This window comes from Osmerus mordax, chromosome 14 (assembly GCF_038355195.1).
Source record: "Osmerus mordax isolate fOsmMor3 chromosome 14, fOsmMor3.pri, whole genome shotgun sequence".
In the NCBI taxonomy this organism is placed as follows: Eukaryota; Metazoa; Chordata; class Actinopteri; order Osmeriformes; family Osmeridae; genus Osmerus; species Osmerus mordax.
Genome location: NC_090063.1, coordinates 7,612,308 through 7,630,585, shown reverse-complemented (window position 1 = coordinate 7,630,585; position 18,278 = coordinate 7,612,308). Strand labels below are relative to the sequence as shown.

The window sequence follows — 18,278 nt, the reverse complement described above, 5'->3', positions numbered from 1 at the left end:
CATCTCCTTTCAAGAAAGGGGAAAGTAGCATTTCGTTTTATTGTCATTTCCACCCCATTTTTCCAGGTGATCCGGCGGAGACTGACTACACGGCAGTGGGCTGCGCTGTCACCACCATCTCCTCCAACCTGACAGAGATGTCTAAGGGTGTCAAGCTGCTGGCGGCCCTCATGGAAGACGAGGGCGGCAATGGACAGCAGCTCCTGGGCGCCGCCAAGAACCTGGCATTCGCCGTGTCCGACATGCTCAAGACGGCGCAGCCGGCCAATACTGAGGTAGGGTCAAGAGGATGAAGGGAAATTAAGTAGTGTTTGTTGCAGATATATTTATCAGGTATTCGATATTCCAAGTTGTATAGTAAAAGTGTTTGGTCATATGTTCTTGGTTTTTACATTGCATTTCATGAATGGATTGCATTGGGTAAGCATTTTAATTTAACTAGTCACTTAACAAAATTGTTTTGTAGTTACCCTTTTAGCTATATGTATTCAATGTTTCTACTCTATATAATATTTGAATTCAAGTAACAGACACATAGTAAAGAACAAAGGTATTCAAGCTCATTAGGGAACCGTTAGCTGCCAATGTTGTTCTGTCATGTGACCTGTGTTTTTGTTGTCTTTTCCCCCCAATCAGCCCCGCCAGAACCTGCTGCAGGCTGCAGGCAATGTAGGCCAGGCCAGCGGCGAGCTGCTTTCTCACATCGGTGAAACGGATGCAAACCCTCACTTCCAGGTAGGACAACCATAACCCCACCCAGAGTGAACCAGACCAGACTAAACAGTTTGGCTATGCTGATTCTAATGAACACAATCAGACCTGATGTATATTTGTCTTATTGAAACTTTAGTGGAAATACGTAGCCTAATGACTGGCCAAGTTCATATTCTAAATAAACAAGGCCTTCATACCAAAAAATAATCCACAGTTGTTGTGGACTAACTATCTGTATAAGACTACCTGGCCATCAAATACTATAACCTTATCTTTTATGACTGCGTTATTCAGTTTTTAGGTAAAGGATCTTTCAGGGCTGCCATGTGGAACGTCCCTCCTTATTGTCAAATGATGGTAACAAACTTGTCCTTCAAAACGCAAGCAAATCAGTCTCACTGGCCAATCATACTACTGTGTAATTCAACATCAAATGATGGAGATCCTAATTGTGCCTATGCAATCTCAGTAACTGTCTCCTTTTTTTCAACTCGCTGTCAAATGATTTGCATTTCAGAAATCAATAGTAGTTGCATCTGGTTTCTCCTTTTGTCATGAAATTGAAACAGTCCCGTTTTTGTGAACTATATTGTCAATAAAGGGTACACCATTAGTGTTCCGGGGATCTCGTTTGAGCCAAGATTCAATGTGGCTCTGTCTGTTCCATATCAGGAAGTAAAGGGTTTGTGGGTCTTTCTACTAAGCTAAAACAATGCTTTGGCAGCAGTAAAATTCTAACACTAAATACGCAATACACAATACACACTGTTAGAGCCCAGTTAGTGAGAGTTGGGACACTGAGAATATGTCCCAGACAAGATAGATGGGTCTCACACAGTAAGTGACAGTGGAACGTTGCTTGACTTCAGAAAATCAGATAAGCCCTCTTGTTCCCTCCGCCCCCTCCTCTGCTATACTTCCCTACAATAATGATGTAGCAGAGGGAGCTTCCAGACCCCCTTTCTATCTAGAAACACCCTCTCTAAATCGAACATTTTGTGTATGTCCACAGTTGTGTTCCATATTGTACCGTAGCATTTGGACAGCGAGCACATATCCTGTATAGTGGCGTATACTCTGGAGCAGCTTTTAAACCCCTTTCTTTCCCCATGTCAATGACTTCCATGTGTTCCGTGTGCGTGTGTATGTGTGTAACAGCGTGGCCTGGCTGTCTGGCACGGCAGTGTGATAACAGCCAGGGTCTCTCCAGCTTGCTCGGATCATGTTTCACACACCTAGCAAGGCCCCTCGTCACTTTTTCTTCCAGGGGGAAAATGCTACTGTGCTGACATAACACGTTTGGCAGCACATGCATCAGTTTTCCTCCGTTAAGAAATATCTGATATCAGGATTTAAACAGTTACACATGTTTTAAGGCATTTCTACCTCTTTGATACTCGGGCCCAAACTAATGGCAAGTCCAGTTTTAAATTAGATAGAATTAGTTACGAAGCAGAAAATATGAAGATCCATTTAGACATAGTTGGTGACCTCTTCATTATAAACCTCTAAAGCCACCTCTCTTTCAAGGGCAAAGGGTCAGTAAATTCAGGAGGGGTTGGCTTCTGATCACCCCCGAAAAAGTTTAATCAATATTGTTAGTGTATTTTAAAGCCACGAACAGAGATGACTCTTCAATCTGGAAATGCGACCCAACTCTGATCCATGCAATACAGAGCTTGACTAGAGTTGAACTCTTTCCCCTTCTGTGGGTGAAAGAATTTTGGGAAGTTATATATATATATATAGAGAGGGATGTATAGATAGAAGAGTCACCAATACTACCCTCCTGTTTACCTGTGTGCCACCTGCTGGGGTGATGTCATATATTCTTATAGCAGATGCTTTTATCCTAGTGACACACCGAGGGGGGGACTAGAACCTTTGAAATCTTGATCTGCAGGGCTGTGTTAGGTATATTTGAATTACATGAAATGAAAAGTGTTCTATACACTCTTTCTATCCTTTGTAGTGGCAGTTTTCCCTAAAATCTTGATGCAATATTCTTAATTTACACAATTTAATTTCTAGAATTTTCCAAACAACTTGTAATTCTGGAAATTCTTTTTTTTCTTTTTTCAAACTGTCAACATAATTTTTTTCATTTTAGGTTTGGGGTTGACTAATAATAAAGCTACCTACTGTACGTTAACAGGATGCAAAAACAGGTGTTTACCAGTGTGCTTACTTGGTTTCCAGGACATGCTGATGCAGCTGGCGAAGGCTGTGGCTAATGCCGCTGCTGCACTAGTGCTCAAGGCCAAGAACGTGGCCCAGAAGACGGAGGACTCGGCCCTCCAGAATCGCGTCATTGCCGCCGCAACCCAGTGTGCCCTCTCCACCTCCCAGCTGGTGGCCTGCACCCGCGTAAGTGATCACTAACTCAATCCTTCTGTATTTTGTTACACTCTCACTTGTTAAAAAGTTGTCATCATCATACTAATGATACTTCTACCCAGACCCTGACATCTCTCTCCTTCATCTTTACCTCTGCTTCTCCTCCCCTCCCCCCCTTCCAATCTTTCCCCTCAGGTGGTAGCACCCACCATTAGCTCGCCAGTGTGCCAGGAGCAGTTGATTGAGGCGGGGAAGCTGGTAGCTAAGTCGGTAGAGGGCTGCGTGGAGGCTTCGCAAGGCGCCACCAGCGATGAGCAGCTCTTGAAGCAGGTGGGCGCCGCCGCAACTGGTGTGACGCACGCCCTCAACGACCTACTGCAGCACATTAAGAAGTATGCCTCTGGCAGCCAGCCAATCGGACCCCACGGCGAGGCCACCGACCGCATCCTAGACGTGACGGAGAACATCTTCAGCTCCATGGGAGATGCTGGTGGGTGTGGGAGCCGGACGGGTCAATGTTTTGCTGGGGGGGTCAACCTCCAACTAGTGATTAGTTATCATGCCCAACGTAGGGAAATGTATGCATTTAAATGACAATTTCCTTGTTGGATCCTTCCTACTTTTGCTCTTGCACCATTAAAACCAAATATGGATTAAGATCTTGCTGAATCTTTTCCTTCTCCATTCATCCCACTCTCTTCCTTAACACCCCCCTTTTTGATTCTCTCCTTTTCCACTGCCCTTCTCCTTTCCTCTTTTCTGCCTGTTAACATCTCTTTCTCCCCCTCTTTCCCCTTCCCTCCAACCCTCTTTCAGGTGAGATGGTGAGGCAGGCCCGTATCCTGGCCCAGGCCACCTCTGACCTGGTCAACGCCATCAAGATGGATGCGGAGGGCGAGTCGGACCTGGAGAACTCTCGCAAGTTGCTGTCCGCTGCCAAGCTGTTGGCCGATGCCACTGCAAAGATGGTGGAGGCTGCCAAGGTCTGACATTGAGCTACAGCCCCCCCAACATACTCTTCCCTCATCCCATCCCCATCTATTCCCTCCATCCAACTTCTAAGATTTGAGTGTAGTATTAGGCACTGAGGCTTCGATTTAGGAACTGTGTCTGTCTGTGTGGAGCAGTAAGATTTGAATGTTGGAGTTGTGTAAGGCCTTTCCTAGCGTTCATAAATGATGTACCTCCAGATCCGTTTCCAAGCTGTGAGTGTTTGTACGTGTTCTCAGGGCGCTGCAGCGAACCCAGACAGCGAGGAGCAGCAGCAGAAGCTACGCGAGGCTGCTGAGGGGCTACGCATGGCCACTAATGCCGCCGCACAGAACGCCATCAAAAAGAGACTCGTGAACAAACTGGAGGTGAGGAGGAAGATTAGGAGGATTGTGGTGTGTGCCTGTTTGTCATGGGAAAGAGAATACCCACAGGGCTGCCAACTGTCACGCATTGGCCGTGAGACACCTGCAGTTCACATGCCCTCACTCCACACCTTGTATTTCTCACGCTGAGAAGGCAACGCCAACCAAGTAGTCCTGCTAACGTTGCAAACAGTAATGGACGAGCCGCAGGCACACGGAGTGAAGCAACATAGACCCGCGAAAGCTAGCTCCAAGGTTTTTTGAAAAGTTGGCAGCCCTGTACCCAGACAAACAAGTTGAGACTAGAGGCTAAAACGAGTAGGGAATATTTGAACATCTGCAGCAGATTTACTGATGAGCTTGAGAGCTCCCTATTCAACCATACTGAGAGCTATTAAAGTCCGCCTACTCACATTACAATAGCCCCCCCCCCCCCCCCCCCCCAAAAAAAAAAGAACAATCAAAAAACATGTTAAAGAGCACAATAATCAAATGTTTTGGTGTTATAAATTCACCTATTTGTGTTGCCCTATGGCTATCATTAATACTACCTAATGTTTAGTAATACTGCAGGTCCACAAGAACAGCTTTGTTGGAAGTTCCGCTGTAGCAACACGTAGCTAAGACATGTCTTAACTTAGTAGAGAGGCATAGGCGTGTAGAGCAACGCTTCTGAAAGCTTTTATTGTCAATTCTGTCATGGTCACACAATGTGTTTATGTGTGAAACACCTAGCGTCATTACCTCTTGCTGCTTGTGAGCATGCATAAACAAACATTAACATATGCACAAATATTAAATCACATCAGGATGTTTGCTTTGTAGAAGTTAGCATAATTCTGAGCCAATTTTGGTCTGTGCTCAAATGAGCAGATTAGCTTCAAGCGTGCATACAGTTAGCGCATGTGCTGTTTACAGAGGCTCAAGATTTGTATCTAACATAAATAACCATTTTATTTTTTTGTCAGAATGCAGCCAAGCAGGCAGCAGCAGCTGCCACTCAAACCATCGCCGCTGCCCAGCACGCTGCCTCCTCCAATAAGAACCCAGCTGCCCAGCAACAGCTTGTACAGAGCTGCAAGGTAAGAGAGCTGATGCCATGGCAACACCCCCCTCACTTCCTTGTCTCTCTTTTAGGCATTGGTTTAATCTCATACTAGCAAATGTTGTGGGTTAGGTGTCACACCTCCATACAATACACTGTGGGAAAGCAGTCTATACATGTGTCTCTATAGACTCACTGTGTGTGTGTGTGTGTGTGTATGTGTAAGGTGGTGGCAGACCAGATCCCACAGTTGGTCCAGGGGGTACGTGGTAGCCAATCCCAGCCAGACAGCCCCAGTGCCCAGCTCTCCCTCATCGGGGCCAGCCAGAACTTCCTCCAGGTCAGTTGGTGTTTCCTACAAAGAACTCTTGCCACAAATTTCAGTTGTATGAATATAAGATTTCCTTTCTAAGAGGTAAGTGCTCTGTCATGCCATATCAGACAGTGCAGTATAGACAGTTTTTGCTTTGTATTTACAATATGACACTTTATGACTCGCTTTTGCATTACTGTATGTATAATTGTTTCAGTAAAGCTTTTTTTTGAAGTTTTGCAGTGACACTATGTGTCTGAGTATCATAGAAGGATGCATGTTATAAGGAAGAGACCAGCGGAAACCAAACACAAAAGCAGGAAGCTTGGATATTTCTTCCGAAATCCTGTTTTATATGGCACACCACTGGGTGTTTGCTTGTCACTTTTGCAGCACCACTTAGCCCAAAATAACGCAAACACGCTTTCCTTTGTCTGTGAAAGAAAATATAGTAACCAGCAACACCTTTCTCTACCTCAGCCCGGTGCCAAGATGGTGACCGCTGCCAAAGCGACAGTACCCACCATCAGTGACCAGGCCTCTGCTATGCAGCTCAGTCAGTGTGCCAAGAACCTGGCCAGTGCGCTCGCAGAGCTCCGCACTGCCTCCCAGAAGGTACCATACCCCACCCTGATATCACAAGCAGGGACTGGGCTAGGGTGTGTTTCGTGTTTATTCAGGGCTTTAGGATTGTTCACCATTATTCCAATGTGAAGGTGAAATTTGTTGCCTCCCCTTTTAATTGTGTTCAACGGCTACGCTTGGGTTTTATTTATACCAATATAGCAGGACATTCAAAGACATACAATTATCATCAACATCAAACATAAAAACTGGACTTGATTTACTGCCATCCTCCAAGCTAATTGTATTTGTAACATGTCCTGCCTCTCTCAAAATGGGGTACCTATACTATTCCCCAACACACTGCTCGTATTCTTGTCATCACTTCCTGTTTTGTGGCGCAGGCACAGGAAGCGTGTGGCCCTCTGGAGATAGACAATGCTCTGACAGTGGTGAGGGGACTGGAGAAAGACATGCAGGAGGCCAAGGTCTCTGCTGCCGACGGCAAACTCAAACCCCTGCCAGGAGAGACGGTGAGAAAGGATGGCCAGCACACAAACACACCCACATGCCGTCTTACACACTCAAACAGGTCCAGAGGTGTACCGCCTACTCAAACAGATGGCCATCTGTAAACTTCTTGCACACGCACACAAACAAACTGTATTCTCACTCGAAACAGGAAAAAGTTAATTTCAAACTTGAAAACAAATATAAAAGAAGACTGTATAAAGTTCTATATTGAGTTGAAAATGTACAGAGTAAATGAGCTAGTGTCGATGCGGTTCTTGTTTGTTCCCGTTCAGCTGGAGAAGTGTTCTCAGGACCTGGGCACTTGTACCAAGGCTGTGAGCTCTGCCATGGCCCAGCTACTGAGCGAAACCACCCAGGGCAACGAGAACTACACAGGTACCCCTACATTAAAGTACTGCAGTACACTACACTCATGTCTGGATTTAATCAAGCGATTTAATCACTTAATAATGACTCATCTATTGTAGATAAAATATCACATTTTATCTACAATAGATGAGTCATTATTAAGTAAACAGGTATGTATATGATAAAGGTCATTACTGTCGGCATTACTTGCATATGTAGATTAGTTTGCTTGAGAAGCTGTGTGTGGGTGTGATTCAACTGGAAGTTATGCAACAGGCTCAGACAGAAGGGCCCATGACTGAACAGCACCCCCTAGTTACCCCTCCCCATACTTTTCATATTCCACTTTTCACTAACTGCCTTTCTCTCTCATGTCTCACCTCTCTCTCCCACCTCTCCCCCATCTCTCTCACCTCTCTCTCCCCCATCTCTCTCCCACCTCTCTCCCCTTTCTCCCCCACCTCTCTCTCACATCTCTGTCCCACATCTCCCCCACCTCTCTCTCACATCTCTGTCCCACATCTCCCCCACCTCTCTCTCACATCTGTGTCCCACCTCTCTCTCCCATCTCTTTCCACTTTGTTTCGCTCTCTTGCTCTCCTCCCACCCTCTCCCAGGTATGGCCGCCAGAGACGTGGCCCAGGCCTTGCGTTCCCTCGCCTCCGCGGCAAGGGGCGTGGCAGCCACCACCGTTGATCCCCAGGCCCGTGAAGCCATGCTGGACTGTGCCGGCGACGTCATGGACAAGTCAGCCAACCTGATCGAGGAGACCAAGAGGGCCATCGCCAAGCCGGGTGACCCCGACAGTCAGCAGAGACTGGCCCAGGTAGGAGATGAGGGAGCAAGAGAAAGAGATGATGGGAGGTAGTGGTAGGTGGCAAGACAGCAGGGTTTTTCCTGCATAGAGAACATTTGGGCGCACGCCTAAGCCGTTTTCCCGAGCGCCTATGACAAATCCCAAGCGCCTAAGGCAATTGCGTGCAATGCATGTGAGCGAATATGTTCTCAATAGTATGTTTCAAGTAGGCTACAGCCGAACCCTCGTTCTGTTTTGATCAATAGTAATCGAGTTGATAAGCGTGTCTTCTTGTCTGATCAATACGCAACTGTGAGGTGCGCAAATGGACAGAGTGGCCAGTAAACTGTCATTCCGCTGCGAGGGCCAGCCCGATGTGCACGAATACACCTGTACAAATGCTAATGAAATTTCCACTCAAAATGCTGACAAAAGTTTGATTAATGATTTCCAACGCAGCCTCCATTGGTATTCTTAGCCTGGAATGATAATATATAGTGTAGGCACGAAGAAAATAAAAGGAAATGGCAAAACACCTGGGATAAATACATTGATTTGAAAATATATATATAAAGTTCTATGTGCTCGCTATAACTTCTATTGGAGCCGTCATCGCAATTAATCACTTGTGCAGTGCATGTCCGCGAATATGTTTAATAGTATTTTTCTATTGTCTATTTCTATTTTCTATTGTCAATCTATTAGCCTATCTATTTTTATCTAAAGTGGAAGCAAAATGATTTCCTCAAGCATAGCCTCCATTATTTATGAAATGGTAAAAAAAAATACATAGATGCCTGCTAATAAGGTGACACGGTAACATACTTCTTTTTTTTTTGAGCACCGAAGACCCATTTTGACCCAGGAAAATCCCTGGACAGTACAATATACTGTATAGACAGCACTATGTCTGTGTGTATCTGTGTGTAGGTGGCCAAGGCTGTGTCCCAGGCGCTGAACAGATGTGTGAACTGCCTGCCCGGACAGAGAGAGGTGGACAACGCCATCCGCACAGTGGGAGAGGCTAGCAAGAGGCTACTGGCCGACTCTGTAAGTCATCTTAATGTTCTGCCGCCTGACACTTTTGTAAGATTTATAAATATTTATATAACAATTTTTATCGTTTTACTAAGTATTCTTATATTTTTTAAAAGATTGCTCTAATCACCAAAATACTGTTAGAAATAAGAATTTTTTAACCTTAATTTCCCCCTCCTCTATTCTCCTGTCTGCATCTCTCTCCTCCCCTCCTGGATTCTTCTGTCCCTCGCTCTCTTCTCTTCTTTCCTCCATCCCTTCCTTCTTACCTCCCAAGTTCCCAGCCAGCGGGAAGAGTTTCCAGGAGGCTCAGGCTAACCTCAACCAGGCGGCGGCTGGCCTCAACCAGTCTGCCAATGAGCTGGTGCAGTCCTCACGTGGCACCACTCAGGACCTGGCAAAGGCCACCGGCAAGTTCGGTCAGGACTTCAATGAGTTCCTGGGAGCTGGTGTGGACATGGCAGGCCACTCGCAGGTAGTGTAGGGGTAGGGGGGAGGAGAGAGACACCTACCACTAGTGATCCGTTTTCCCCCTGCATGTCTGACCCCTGTCAAGTGACATCACATTCCCCCATTATGCTTGACACAAGTGCATGTCATCGACCCCATTAACCCTGTTTACCCTCCATCTTCTCCTGCAGTCCAAGGAGGACCAGACCCAGGTGGTGTCCAACCTGAAGACTATTTCCATGTCTTCCAGTAAGCTCCTGTTGGCTTCCAAGGTCCTCTCCACAGACCCCAACTCCCCAAACCTCAAGAACCAACTGGCAGCCGCTGCACGGTAAGAACCTAAAACAGTTCCTGATCATTGCACCTTATCTCCGCTCATCTAATGAAACTAGTCCCTGGTCCCATAGCATAGGTGGTTCTAAGTTCTGGAACTTGATAGAAATCCAGTACAGTTCTGTCTGTTTGGGATTTTGCTGCAGGGCAGAGTGTGCGTGCATGTTTGTGTGGTGCACCTATGATGATGATGAATGGTAATTATGTCATGATGCCTCTAGACCTGTTGTTCTAGTATCATACACACACACACACACACACAAATCATATACACGCACACACCCATGCATGGATTTACAAAAAAGAAACACCCACAAGCAAACGCCCACACACAGATTCAGTATCACATACTGTTACGTAATAAACACACTCACATAAATGTGCAATAAACCAACCCTATTGAGTATGGGCAGCATCACAGTGCATAACAAGGTGCCTGAAAATACCGTAGCAGTTTTTCTGGCATGTGCTTGAGTGCTGTACTCCTTCTGTCCCCACCACACCTGGTTGTCTTTGTATTGAGAGAACTTTGACAGTGGAGATGTCTGATGAGATGCCAAGCGGGAGAGCACTGGAGCGGGTGTGGGCGAAGTCTAATTTACAGCGGCTGTCGCTCTCCATCCCTCTCTACCCCTTTACACACACACATACACACTCAATCACACATGCGGTCTGTCACTGGGTCTCTCACTCACTCTCTCTTTCCCTCATGTCATTTCAACATCTCTCCCTCCCCCTCTTGCTCTCTCCCTCTCTCTTACTCTCTCTCTCTCTTTCTCTCAATATCTCTGTCTACCTCACCTCCTCCCCGTCCACAGTGCCGTCACGGACAGCATCAACCAGCTGATCACCATGTGTACGCAGCAGGCACCAGGCCAGAAGGAGTGCGACAATGCTCTCCGGGAGCTAGAGGTACAGTCCCCCTCTTCCTTTTAATTCCTTCTCTCCTTTTTTCCCCCGCTGTTGTTTTTGTTTGCACAGTATCTTCTGTGTGAACAGTTTTTCTGAGATGACTCGCCAAGTGTTGCATGTGTGAATGCTACTGAGTTAGTGGTTGCTAAGGCGTTGTGTGTGTGTGTGTGTGTGTGTACAGTGAATCTTTTTCGTAGTATTGGCCTGACACTGGGGAGGGATTCACTGTTGATGTTCTGCTATTCTCTCCAGATGGATTCTGAGGACGCCCTCAACGTTATTCATAAAAATCGGAAATTAGGATTTAAATGTACTATTCTGTAGAGTTTTTGTAGTCTGCAAGAGGAATCTTCTGTTTTGAATAGTTATAAGTATGTCTATTTGTTTTGATGGTGGAGATCATAGATAAGAGTAGTGTGATACTATATCAACCAGAACTACAGTCGCTAGCAAAGGGAAGTATTTGAGGGCTAAATATTGGATGCTATATACTCTAGTTGTTATTCCCAAATGGCCATTTCACCCGGAGTATGTAACTGACAGGTGTGATTGTATGTATGTGTGTATGTGTGTGTGTGTGTGTGTCATATGTGTCTGCAGTATTGATGTATTTGACTCTGCATGTATGTGGAGGTGTCTTGACCTGAGCACCATTTCTCTCCAGACTGTTCGAGGGATGCTAGAGAACCCAACCGAAGCCGTCAATGACCTCTCTTACTTTGACTGCATCGACAGTGTCATGGAAAACTCCAAGGTAAGCTAGACATAAAACACCTCATTTTTCCTCTCTCCTGCCTGCCTCCTCCTCCTTCCACCGCCTCCTACCCTCTTCTCCTTCCCTGCTTCTCCATCACTTATTTAAGATTTGTGCCCTGATCCATTCATATTTCTTCCATCTCCCCAACTTCTCCCTCCTTGCTTCTACCCATCTTCTACTCTTCACTGTTAACTACCTCTTCTTCTCTTCTGTGGGGAGACATGTACTTTATCGTGATAATGAAAACAAGGGCCATGTACTCTTTCAGTTGTAAACATTGATAGGGGAAAAAATGGCTGACTTCAATACATACAGTACATCATCATAACGCCATTTCATTGGTGGCATTTAATAAAATTCATACAGTAATTACAATAACGTCTTCCTGTAACTTGAAGAATTTTTAGTTTAAAGGGTCTGTTTTAATAAAATTTCAAATGTTTTCAACTAAAACTGTCAAGTTATTTACCTTCACCCCTTAGGTCCTTGGAGAAGCCATGGCTGGAATATCCCACAATGCCAAGAACAGTAACCTGCCTGAGTTTGGGGACTCTGTGAGCGCTGGCTCCAAAGCCTTGTGCGGCCTCACTGAAGCAGCCGCTCAGGTAATCCATGTCGCTGTTATTGTGTATATTCCATTGTGTGTTTCCTCTGTTTTGTATTACTTATTCTCTCAACTATACACACAGAGTTTCAACTTAGACTCAAGTTGCAGAGGGGTTCTTCTAACCCAGTAGAAACTGGTATTGTACAGTCAGAGCCCATAGGGGAACAATGTGATGCATGCTAGACGATGAGTCACGCTCAAATACACCTGGCCTAATTGTGCTCTCGGCCAATTGGAAGACTCGTTACTAAGGCCCCAATGCGTGAGACATTTGTTTGAAACATCTGGAGCAAGGGGGAGTGGGGAGCTTTTCAGTAGTGGATTTACTCAGTTTTCATGCATGTACACACACAATACATCTTTATCATCTTACAGCAAAGGCAAAAACAAGCACAAATATTCTTCTTTGGAAGAATTCAGATCTAGCTCTTAAGTTTCTCTTCAGTATCTATTTTGCGGGCACGCACACACACACACACACATTGACACACAGACAAAAAATAAGAGGTGGATTACGTTCTGTGTGCTTTCCTCTGAAATCTCCACTCACAACCAATCACTACCTGCTCCTCTTCCAGCACTCTCTCATTGTGCTTTCAAATAGCTCTCAAATAGGGCACATGCAGTAGACAACTGCATGTGATGTCATGTGCGTTGGTTGTTGCCATGGTAAAAATGACCAAAATCCTGTAGCTAAAACTTTGCATCAACACATCTTAACTGTGGATTTCCATGATCAGGATGTATGTTTAAATGTCCTGTTTTGGTCTACTGTATAATTTGTTAAACAAAAGATACTTTGGTTTAAGACTCGATATTAAGATTGGTACAGTATTATACTAAACCTAACTGGTTTGTTTATGTCAAAAAAAATTCTTATTGGCTGGATTTTTGTGAATCAACCAATGATCTTCCTTGATCTTGCAGGGTGCCTACCTGGTGGGTGTGTCAGACGCCAACAGCCATGCCGGTCAGAAGGGGCTGGTGGACCCTGCCCAGTTTGCCCGTGCCAACCAGTCCATCCAGATGGCATGCCAGAACCTAGTGGACCCAGCTTGTACACAGTCCCAGGTAGAAGAACGCACACATGCTCACACACACGAGGAATCAAACTCAAACATGCACACACATCATGAATGAATGAGCACAAACTCTCATTCTTGAATGAGCAGAGACTTCTGTGTGCTCGATCACTTACCCATCCATGTGTTCATTGTGACAATGACCTGTGCAAAGTGTTGTTCACAAAAATGATAAATCTGTCTGTGTGACTTCCACGTCTCATAACTTAAAGGTACTTTATAGGTTAAAAAATAAAACTGACAAAGCAAATTGTTAACAAGGTCCTTTGGGAGTTGTTTAGCAACACAGACAGCTCAGTGCCAGTGGAATGTCAACTTCAAATTTTCCAGCCAATTATATTCCAACATTCCGGTTCCTTCTCATCTGGTGAGATGGTCTTATCTTCTTCGTTTATTTAGTCAAGCCAGTTTGAGCTGAAGGTAAGCACGGTAGTTCAGACAGGATGGGGGGTGCTGTTTCTTAAGTTAACTTATAATGTTACCTATTGAAGCATTAATTGCCTCATCGGTCAATGCCAATGGACACTCCCACTTCATGACACTTCTCTTGTCATTTCCCAAGGTCCTCTCTGCCGCCACCATTGTTGCCAAACACACCTCTGCTCTCTGCAATGCCTGCCGCCTCGCCTCTTCCAAGACCGCCAACCCAGTTGCCAAGCGACAGTTTGTACAGTCAGCCAAAGAAGTGGCTAACAGCACCGCCAATCTGGTCAAGTCAATCAAAGTAAATCACAGTCCCACTGAGTATTATTTTAAATATTATAATAATTCTGAGCGGTTGGAAATTTGGATTTGGTGAATTATATTTATTTGAAAGCAAAACGAATATATTGTGAATGTGACTGCAGATGAGAACTTTTTGTAGACTTTATAAGGCTTTTGAACTGGTTCTGGAGAATAAACTTGTTTTTGATTTTGTTGAGAACGCAATAACAAAACACAGCCGTTATTCATCAAGCTTAAGGCTGTAGTCCGTTTAGAGATCTCTGCAGACACACAGAATGTGGTGGGGCATGTAGCCTATATAGGAGGGTTGTAATATGAGTGAAATGTACGTAAAGTATTACAATGGTAAACTAATGTTGCATGATGGTCCTTGACCAGGCCCTGGATGGAGCATTCAACCATGAGAACCGACAGAAGTGTAAAGCGGCTACAGGCCCCCTGATCGAGGCAGTAGACAACCTGACAGCCTTCGCCTCCAACCCAGAATTTGCCAGCGTGCCTGCTCAAATAAGCCCTGAGGTACCTCATTGTACTAAGTAGCACCAGTAACCTGCCCTCTTAAACTCTACAGATCAATAGTGTGACACTATTGTGACCCACAGCGGTGGTCATTCGAGTTACATTATTTGTGTGAAGATTGAATTTATAATATAATCTTTTAAAGTATTATGATATTATTGCCTTCCTGCACAAGCTGCTGTTTGTGGGAGAGTATATATTAATGTTATGTTCCGTTTACATGCCCAGCAAATTTAAGCCAATTTTGTCTCACTTTGTCAGATAAGTCATTCACCATAAAAGATTCAACCCTTAAATCTGTCAGGGTCACGCAGCCATGGAGCCCATTGTGGTGGCAGCCAAGACCATGCTGGAGAGCTCCACGGGCCTGATCCAGACCGCACGTTCCCTGGCCGTCAACCCCAAGGACCCACCCAAGTGGTCTGTCCTGGCGGGGCACTCAAGGACCGTGTCCGACTCCATCAAGAAACTGATCACCAACATGAGGTATGACTAGAGTGGAAGTTGGATGTTTATTACATCATTTGAGTGGCTAGGGATATGGAAATAGCACAGGAGCTATGAATGAATTTGTCAAATAAACTAAATATTTCTCAATATATATACATTTCATTTGACTATACTTCACATTTCAATGAATGCAAATGTTTAATCACCATGCAGCACATGCAGAGACGCGTTTCACAAAATCGTGATTGGCCAAGGGAATGCCTTGTTTTTTGTCATTAAGATGGGGCCGTTTAATGTCTTATCTGACATTGATTATTTGTGTGTACAGAGATAAAGCCCCAGGCCAAAGGGAGTGTGACGAAGCCATCGAGGTTCTTAACAACTGTATCCGAGAAGTTGACCAGGCCTCCCTGGCAGCCATCAGCCAACAGCTCACTCCCAGAGAGGACATCTCCCACGAGGTTTGTGTACCTTTAGTCATTTAGCAGACGCTCTTATCCAGAGCGACTTACAGTAAGTACAGGGACATTCCCCCGAGGGAAGTAGGGTGAAGTGCCTTGCCCAAGGACACAACGTCATTTGGCACGGCGGGGAATCGAACTGGCAACCTTCTGATTACTAGCCCGACTCCCTCACCGCTCAGCCATCTGACTCCCTGTTTAATGTGTATGCTATTTGTTTATCAAAATAATATACATAATTAAATGGAAAGGAGGCAGAGGTGTTTGCTTGACTGCTGGCTGTCGTTAGATGGTCATCAGATTACATGATACATGGAAAGTGCTGGAAGTTAATGGAACATGTGTTTGTGTGTCTGCATGCGCCCATCAGGCTCTCCATGATCAGATGGCTGCCTCAGTGCAAGAGATCAGCAATCTGATTGAGCCAGTGGCCATCGCTGCCCGCTCTGAGGCCTCCCACCTGGGACACAAGGTACTCGGCTTTCAGACCTCCAATAACTGAAGTTCACAAGTTTAGGCTACATGCAGTATAAGTTGCCTGGGGGGAGGGGGGGGGGGTGCATTTACTCTTCAAAAAAACTCATTTTTGTAAATTGCCATATAACATACTGTATTTAATTGTTTTGGTAATTTCCTGTGTGTAAATACAGGCATATTATCCCTTCTTATTTTGATATATCTTGCTGCTTTCTCCAGGTGTCTCAGATGGTGAGCTACTTTGAGCCCCTCATAATGGCATCCATCGGCACAGCCTCCAAGATCCTCAATAGCCAGCAGCAGATGGCAGTGTTAGACCAGACCAAAACGCTGGCCGAGTCTGCTCTACAGATGCTCTACACGGCCAAGGAGGCTGGAGGAAACCCCAAGGTCTGCTCTAGTTCTACTGCACTGTCAAGTTGTTCAATTAACTACTGTTACACGATTACTAATGTTACAGTTACTACTGTTATACTACTATTACTGTTAAAGGTACAGTAGCTAAATAACAAAACATTCCCTAAACAGGTTGTGTTAGCTAATGAGAGTAGACCTCTGACAGTTGTGTAGCAACACAGACAGCTCAGTGTCAGTGGAATGTCCATTGCTAATTGTTGGAGCAGCCCGCTTTTTCCAGCCATTCCTGTTCCAGCTAATCGCCTTTGGCGAGGCAAACTTTCGTCCTTGTTTTATTTTGTGAAACCACTGCTAATCTAACTCGAGCTGGAGGGAAGTATGGAAGTTCAGACAAGAATTGGGGGCACCGTTTCTCATATTTGAATGTATTAATAATATTACAGTATAATTATATTGTTTAGAATCAAAACTCTTAGGTAGTAGTGGCCGATGTCTCAGTATACTGCACGTTAACATGTGAAGGATATCTAATTCTCATGTTATGTGCCTCCTCCCTCCACAGGCGGCCCACACTCAGGAGGCTCTGGAAGAGTCGGTCCAGATGATGAAGGAGGCCGTGGACGACCTGGCCGCTACCCTGAACGAGGCCGCCAGCGCGGCCGGCGCCGTCGGCGGCATGGTGGACTCCATCACCCATTCCATCAATAAAATGGAGGAGAACCCTGGTGAGCCCGAGGGCACCTTTGTGGACTACCAGACCACCATGGTCAAGACTGCCAAGGCCATCGCTGTCACTGTCCAGGAGATGGTGAGTCAAATTGGTTTCTAAATTCTAATAAATGCGGCCTCTTATACTCGTAATGAATGTAACTTTTTTCTTATGAGTACAAGTAATAAAGTGAAATACAAAGTATTTGTTGTGTTGATTTCAGGTGACCAAGTCCAACAACAACCCAGATGAACTTGGAGGCTTGGCCAACCAGCTAACTAATGAATTTGGAGATCTGGCCACAGAGGCTAAATATGCTGCCATCACTGCTGAAAACGATGAGGTAAAAAACGTCTTCTATTGGTTTGTTAGGCCAACAGTCTCCTCGGTCAGTTGTTGGTGTCTTATGTCAATGCGATACAGAAAATCAAAGACTATTTTACAGCAAGGAAAAAATACAAAATGTAAACATAGCAAACACCCATTAGGCCTACAATTATGACAGCTGGCTCAATCATTGTGCATGTAATGACTTGTGTAATGAAATAAATGTCTAGATGTTTGTGGGGGTCATCTTACTCACCAACTGCATCACGGGCACTGTGCCCTATTTATAATTCCAGATTGGCTCCCACATCAAGAAGCAAGTTGGGGATCTGGGCTTCACCTGTACAGGCCTGGTCACCAAGGCTGGAGCTCTGCAGTGCAGCCCCAATGATGCCTTCACTAAGAAGGAGCTGATCGATAGCGCTCGGAAGGTCTCCGAAAAGGTGAGCAATAACCACAAGTCTAGTAGGGGAACTCTCAGTATATAGTCACCGTAGTGCAGGAATTTGACTTCCTTAAGCACCATTTTATATACATTGTCGATTCCATATATGCTATACATATAGAATACAGTACATGCAACAGTATTATATGTAGTACTGTAAATAATGTGTGTATATATACAGGTTTGTGCAATATCATATATATATTCCATAGTTCTCTATTTACTGTAAATTGAAATTGAATCTTCTCTCATCCTCAGGTGTCCCACGTGTTGGCAGCTCTGCAGGCTGGTAACCGTGGCACCCAGGCTTGTATCACTGCAGCCAGTGCTGTGTCGGGCATCATCGCTGACCTGGATACCACTATCATGTTTGCCACAGCTGGCACACTTAACCGCGAGAATTCCGAAACCTTTGCCGACCATAGGTAGGGCAACGACCATTTGGAATGGAGAATGGAGTGGAATGATCAAATCACTGACATTTTCCTGTATTCTGTGTTTTAATTAAATGCGCTCACTATGGCAGACACAGTATTTTATTTTATGGTAATGCTATGCTTCACTATACTGTGTCATATAGAACACAAACATAATAGTAACAGTATCTTATTATGTACAATCT

The 18,278-nt window shown here is 45.0% G+C and overlaps 1 protein-coding gene across 1 annotated transcript in view; it reads left to right on the top strand.

The window, feature by feature from the left end:
- The window catches only part of tln1 (talin 1), a 55,876-nt gene that overhangs the window by 23,550 nt on the left and 14,048 nt on the right, over positions 1-18,278 (top strand). Inside the window, exons 17-45 of the mRNA XM_067249693.1 lie at positions 67-275; positions 637-735; positions 2,914-3,081; positions 3,247-3,541; positions 3,868-4,034; positions 4,281-4,409; positions 5,375-5,488; positions 5,678-5,791; positions 6,245-6,379; positions 6,733-6,861; positions 7,135-7,237; positions 7,828-8,036; positions 8,937-9,056; positions 9,322-9,519; positions 9,686-9,825; positions 10,646-10,739; positions 11,404-11,493; positions 11,979-12,101; positions 13,031-13,174; positions 13,748-13,909; positions 14,290-14,430; positions 14,735-14,916; positions 15,209-15,341; positions 15,712-15,813; positions 16,038-16,208; positions 16,738-16,983; positions 17,108-17,227; positions 17,508-17,654; positions 17,915-18,081. Of these exons, the coding sequence (XP_067105794.1) occupies positions 67-275; positions 637-735; positions 2,914-3,081; positions 3,247-3,541; positions 3,868-4,034; positions 4,281-4,409; positions 5,375-5,488; positions 5,678-5,791; positions 6,245-6,379; positions 6,733-6,861; positions 7,135-7,237; positions 7,828-8,036; positions 8,937-9,056; positions 9,322-9,519; positions 9,686-9,825; positions 10,646-10,739; positions 11,404-11,493; positions 11,979-12,101; positions 13,031-13,174; positions 13,748-13,909; positions 14,290-14,430; positions 14,735-14,916; positions 15,209-15,341; positions 15,712-15,813; positions 16,038-16,208; positions 16,738-16,983; positions 17,108-17,227; positions 17,508-17,654; positions 17,915-18,081 (4,351 nt within the window). The remainder of the gene's footprint in view (positions 1-66; positions 276-636; positions 736-2,913; positions 3,082-3,246; positions 3,542-3,867; positions 4,035-4,280; positions 4,410-5,374; positions 5,489-5,677; positions 5,792-6,244; positions 6,380-6,732; positions 6,862-7,134; positions 7,238-7,827; positions 8,037-8,936; positions 9,057-9,321; positions 9,520-9,685; positions 9,826-10,645; positions 10,740-11,403; positions 11,494-11,978; positions 12,102-13,030; positions 13,175-13,747; positions 13,910-14,289; positions 14,431-14,734; positions 14,917-15,208; positions 15,342-15,711; positions 15,814-16,037; positions 16,209-16,737; positions 16,984-17,107; positions 17,228-17,507; positions 17,655-17,914; positions 18,082-18,278) is intronic.